The following is a 5998-nucleotide window of genomic DNA, read 5'->3' as shown; positions in this document are numbered from 1 at the left end:
GCCGGGAGCGGCCACTGCACTCCAGTCTGGATGACAGAGTGAGACTCCAACTAAAAAAATATATATATATATGGTACAAGTGTGCTGGACCCAGGTAAGGGCCCGAGAGCCAGAGGGAAAGAGGCTCTAGCTTCTTCTGGTGTTAGCCTGGGCCCTGATAGGGAATCCTACTCCTGCTGTGGCCTCAGCATCCTCCTCTGTAAAATGGACACAAGCCTTCCATTCTAGACACATGCATCCCTCCCAACCCACGGCCCCCTCTCTCTGAGGAGAGCCCCTCCTGGCTCAGGGACTGAACTGCCAGAGCCTCTGGGCTCAGAGACAAAAGGGGCCCATTCCTGGAATTGCCCATCCCTGGGGAATTGGAGCAGAGGGGTGGGGCCTTCCTTGTCCCCAGACTGTCAGGTGGTGGGGGCGGCCTGAGCAACAGCAGGCTGCCGGCATACCCTCCCTCCTTCCCCCATCTCTGCCGGCAGCCACCGCAGCTGTCAGGAATTAAGGGCTTGAGGCTGCTGGGGGTGGGGGTGGGGCTGTAGGGGGAGCAGTCTGGCCGGACTGCAGGAAAACAGCCGGGGGCAGGAAGCGGACTGCGTCAGCCAGAGCCTTATTTGACCCTAGCCGCCCCCTGCCCTCCCCACTCTCCCCCACCATGCTGCAGGGACAGCTCGGGACAAGTCTTTGGGAAGGGGATGGGTAGGACCAGACTCAATCTGGGAAGGAAGTCTGAGCCCAGGATGGGAGAGGGCACCAGCTGGCTCGAGAGTCGTGTTCTCATTGGCTGTTGGGGAAACTGAGGCCTAGAAAGGATTAGGAACAGGCCCCAAGTGACATGAGGAAGAGCTCCATAATCAGGTTGCAGGCCTCTTTATGCCCCATCCAGTGCTTACACTAGCATTTCCCACGCTTGATGTATCTTATGTGTCCCCTGGGACAAGCCATTGTGGGACATACTGGTTCCAGGCCCCACGGAGCAGAATCCGCCTGTCCAGGAACAAGGCCCAGGGTTTTGCATTTCTAGCCAGTATCCCATGAGATTTGGGGGGGCTCACCTTTGGGAAATGCTGCTCACTTGGTTGAGCAGCTAATTTATTTTACTTTGGCCTTCTTCTGACCAGGGAGGATCTCTTTGCTCCTGCCTCCACTGTTCACGAAATATAGCGATGCAAGAGAGAGAGAAAACCTTTCCTTTGAAAATCCCTGGAGGCAAACAGTGAGTCCCAAGGCTTGCAGTGGGGTATGATTCTGGCCTGGTATCATGATGGCCTAGGAGTACCCAAGTCTGGGGCAGCTCTTCTCAGTCCAGGAAGAGGAGAGGAGGGCAGATGTAGACACAGGACCTGGGAGTAGTTGTAGATGAAGCCCAGAGAGAGTGTCTGCCACTAGGGCCCCAGCCCCATATGACCCACCCCATGGCCAAGCCCCTATCAGCAGACCCTAGTCCCCGCCCTGGCCCTGCCCTGGGCCCTGGCCCTAAGCCCAGCCCCAGCCCCCGCAGCCGCCGCCTGAGACCACAATTACAGGGGCCACTGAGGGTGGGGGGAGCACCCAGGATGAAAGGCAGCTCGGAGAATGGTTCCAGCTGTGGCAGCTCTGAGGAGGTCACAGGGAAGGAGGGCTGGGGAAGACACCAGGGTGAGAACAGGTGGGACCCTCATGGCCCCAGCATCGCCCAGTCCAGCCCAGTTCAGTCCTGATTCTCAGCTGGAGAAGTTTATCTTGGTGAAGAAGAGAGGGAAGAAGCCCCAGACCTGATAAGGGGGCTCTTTGTCCCATTCTCCAGCCCTCAGGATCACCGCCCCTCAGCAAAGTAAGGGGGAATCACCTGCTGCTTCAGTCCCCCCAAACTCCTTGTAAGTTTGGTCATTGCGGGGCAAGGGAAACATTCCCTGAGCCCTTGGCCTCAGGCTGAGCCTAGGCCTCCTCCCCGGCCTCCTCAACTCATCTTCCCGTGTTCCTCTTGTTCCTGATGTGGTCATGCACACATCTGGGGTGCCTCTGTGCACCTCCCCCACCTCCCAGTTCCACATGTCTCCCCCACCACTCAGCCAGTGGGGGACCGTGATGGCTCAGACTGCCTGGGGCTGAGCAGCTGGGTGAGCAAGGGGGATGGTGGTGATGCGGCACGCAGAGCTCTGCTTCCGGCCCTCTTCCCAGACAGCATTGCAAAAGCAGAGCCATCCCTGAACTCAAAGAGACTGGGTTAATTGCCCCAGGCACGCCTCCTGGGCCATCACTCTCACCCTTCATACAAGGCAGTTCCCAGACCCCTTTGGGGCTTGGTCATAGACGATGGACCACTAACATGTGGTCAGCAGCTTAACGATTGGCACACACTCCCACAGTGAACTAAGAAGCTATCAAGCACCCCTATTTGGTGACAAGAAGACAGGGGCTCAGACAGGTTAACTGACTTGACCAAGATCAAGCTAGCAAACGAAACCTTTTACTGTACCATGCTACTTCCTCTGAATTTCTTTTAACCTGCTTGGAGTGGTATCAGTTCATGCCACCGTCCCAGTTTCTCTCTTTGGCATCATTGGAGGAAGATGTCCAGCATTACCCACCCCATCTCATTCCCCAGGACCTGGCAAAAGTAGAGACTGTGAGGCTGGCTTTCCAACCCCAGGTCTGGGCCAGTCCAGAGGTCCCAGACAGTCTGGAATCCTAGGAGCTTGACCCAAGCTATCCATAGGCCTCCTTGCTTCCTTTCAGTCCTACCTTCTCCTGCCCACTGCTCTCTGCAGGTCTGTCACGGGCTGTTAACAGAGAAGCTGGGCTCTGCATGCCCCCTGGTGTTCTTTGTGAGAAGTGCATGATTTCTTTCTTTCTTTTTTAAAGTAAGCACGGAGCTTTGGGAGAAGGCAGAGCTGTGAATATAAACCCTGCCCTCAAGGGGCTTTATTTCACCTTTGTGCTGCCCACAATGGGTCCTAGTATCTCGCTCGGTAAGCTAACAGTTTCCTTTGGTCGAGGCTTTCTGAGTCTAAATTCTCCATGACTTCTCTGAAGCCCAAACTTTTGACCTGAGGGAGCCTGGAGGAGGCAGAAAGGAAACCCAGATGCCCCATCCTTCCCCCTTCCCCCCGATACCCCTCCCCATCGTGAGCCTTTGGGACTGAATCAGGCTAGGTCATCGAGTGAGTGCAGGGGCTTTGTGGGGGTGTACTGGAGGCCATGGTTAGGGTCTATCACTGCCCTTCCTTCTGATTCATTTGAAGAACTCTACTTTCCTCTCTGTGTTTCCATATTGCCTGTGATAGCGGAGCTGCCAATCTCAGTTATGGTAGTACATCTCCCTGGACACTGCTATTGGTTCAGGGATAGACAAATAACCAAGCTGAACTAATCAAGGTCCTCCTTGGGACTTCTGCTGGAGAGAAATGGGAAGGCTATTTTTCTTCTTCCTCCTCTTCTTCTTTCTTCCTTTCTTTTTTTTCCCCCTTTGACAGGGTCTTGCTCTGTCATCCAGGCTGAAGTACAATGGCACGATCATTGCTCTCTACAGCCTGAGACTCCCGGGCTCAAGCAATTCTGCTGCCTCAGCTTCCTGGGTAACTGGGATAACAGGTGCACACCATCATGTCTGGCTAATTTTTTTATTTATTTTTTGTGTGTGGAGACAAGGTCTCCCTATGTTGCCCCTGCAGGCCATTCTTTTTTGGATTTAGGAATGCAGGAATAGAGCTGTAAGAATGGAGGCAGTATTCAAAGAGTTTGAGAAGGAGAGAACAAGGAGAGTATGCAGAGAGACAGAGATCGGAAACAACAGGTGCAGAGGTGAGGGACCAAGGAAGGAGATGAGAGACTGATGACATCATGTGGGCTCCTTGGTTCAGCTACACCTAATTTCACTTACCCCTGACTTCCCAAGTATAAGAGGCATTCGTTAATTCCCTGTGGCCTCAGCTAAAAGTTGGGCATTTTCATTTGCAATCAAGGCCTGCCCAATACCTGCAAAGTATCATCTTTCTATCCCTATTCTCACAGTAACTACCACTTATTAAACATAAATTTGACATAAATTGTGTGTCAAATGCTATGCTAAGTGCTTTTCATATCTGAAAAAAAGTCCTCCAAACAATCCTCTGAGGGCGTGGGCTGGATTACAATGCTGCAAATTCTTTGCTACTCCTCCCATCGAGAGGTGGAAAATCTATTTACCCTCCCTTTGAATTTTGGCTGGTTCTGAGACCTGCTTCAGCAAATAGAGAGTGACAGCGATGCAATGTAACTTCCAGAGCTGGACCTTAAGAAGAGACTTACAGCCTCTGTAAGGGTTTGGCAAGGGAGCCCCCAGAAGCAGACACACTGTTGTGAAACACTTGCTCTCTGCTGAGGAAAGCTCAGGGCAGGGTGGCAAGATGAGCAGGTCTGGCCCCGGGAACTGGGAGACCCAGCCAGGACCATCTGCAAACACTTAGAAGACAAGTGTTCGGGTTGCTTCAAGTTTGGTACACTCTCTTTTGAAAGTCAGTCTTGTGTAAGAAGTCCAACTACCCTAAGGCCACCATACTGTGAGAAACCCCAGGCTAGCTACATGGAGAGAACAAGGACATTGGAGAAGCTCTGAGGACCTAGACATGTGAGTGAGGACTCTTGCACTGTCTCCAGCCTTCAGCCTCCAGCCCCGTGAATGACCCCAGCCAGTGGTTCTGCCATATGGAACAGACCTTCCCAGCTGAGATCTGACAATCCATGACAAAAAATCCTGAGAGGTAATTACTTTGGGATTGTTTGGTGCAGCAATGGATAACTGAAACAGGGTAATATCCCCATTGTGTAGGTAGAGAAACAGGTTAACTTGGCCTATGTTACAAACTTTTTTTTTTTTTTTGAGTCGGAGGCTTATGGCCACTGCAGCCTTGACCTGTTGAATTCAGGCGATCCTTACACCTCAGCCTTCCAAGTAGCTGGAACCACAGGCATGTACCACCATGCCTGGCTAATTTTTTTATTTATCGTAGAGACAAGGTCTTGCCATGTTTCCCAGGCTGGTCTCAGACCCCTGAGTTGGTTCAACCAATCCTCTCACCTCTGCCTCCCAAAGTGCTGGGATTACAGGCATGAGTCACCACATCTGTCTGTTGTAAACTTCTAAATGGCAACACCAGCTTCCAAGCCAGAGCTCATGCTTTGTCCTACATACCTGGATGGGGAAATCATTCCCTCATTGCAGTATTTGGCCTGGAGGAAAGATGGGGGTTCTGAATCCCAGCAGTTAGGTTGTACCTGCTCCCATTCTCTCCAGAGGAAGATGGGAGCATAAACTTCATCCATGGAGAACCCAGAACTGCCTCTGTGACCCTTCACCCTCACCATCAGCTTCCCAAGAGAAACCAGAAGGAAGGACATGTTGTTGAATGCCAAGAGAAACCTCAGGACACACACACTTCCTCGCCCTTTAAGTGCGATTAGAAATGCTGTTCTGCACAGTTTTTCATCATCAAAGGGGATGGAGTTAGTTTTGATGGTAACAAAATCTAGTGTTGTTAATAACATTTTCATCACATTCTACAGTTTACAAAGTGCTTTAATCCTATGGGCTTGGGTAGCCCCAAAAGTCTATTCTTGAATTCCCTGGGCAAAGGGGGGTGTAGAGCCAGACACAATCCCCTAAAACATAAGATCATGGTTTGTGTGAGAGCCCAGCCCACCACCAGGGGCCTCTGGTCCCCCTTTTCCTAGACCCTTTCACTCTGTCCCTTTAAAGGGGAATTGCTAGTTCTCCCCCAGCTTACAGATTCAGGCCCTACCTGTGTGACAGAGTGAACAAGAAGGGTGGCAAGGGAGGGATATAGGGTTTCCAGGGGAGCCCAACACGGTGGTGGTGAGTGGAGACAGGACCCAGGGTGATGACTTCTGAGATGCTCCCCTCCCTTTACATGCTCCTTCAGGAGCTTGGTCCTCGGGCAGCTCGCAGGAGACCAGCCTCCCCCCCAAACTGGGGGTCCAGCGCTATTGGTTTAAATATCTTTATTGAAACTCAACTCACCCCCCC

At 52.1% G+C, this 5998-nt stretch overlaps 1 protein-coding gene across 1 annotated transcript in view; it reads right to left on the bottom strand.

The window, feature by feature from the left end:
- Window positions 1-5998, bottom strand: part of WNT6 (Wnt family member 6) — a 20180-nt gene that overhangs the window by 2037 nt on the left and 12145 nt on the right. Inside the window, exons 6-7 of the mRNA XM_021712799.1 lie at window positions 649-710; window positions 249-555 (exon numbers count right to left, since the gene is read on the bottom strand). Coding sequence (XP_021568474.1) covers window positions 249-555; window positions 649-710 — 369 coding nt within the window. The remainder of the gene's footprint in view (window positions 1-248; window positions 556-648; window positions 711-5998) is intronic.

The sequence above is a fragment of the Carlito syrichta genome, unplaced genomic scaffold (assembly GCF_000164805.1).
Source record: "Carlito syrichta isolate Samal-C Ts95f unplaced genomic scaffold, Tarsius_syrichta-2.0.1 Scaffold303646, whole genome shotgun sequence".
In the NCBI taxonomy this organism is placed as follows: Eukaryota; Metazoa; Chordata; class Mammalia; order Primates; family Tarsiidae; genus Carlito; species Carlito syrichta.
Note: the sequence above shows the minus strand (reverse complement) of the source record. Positions and strands in the feature narration are given on the sequence as shown.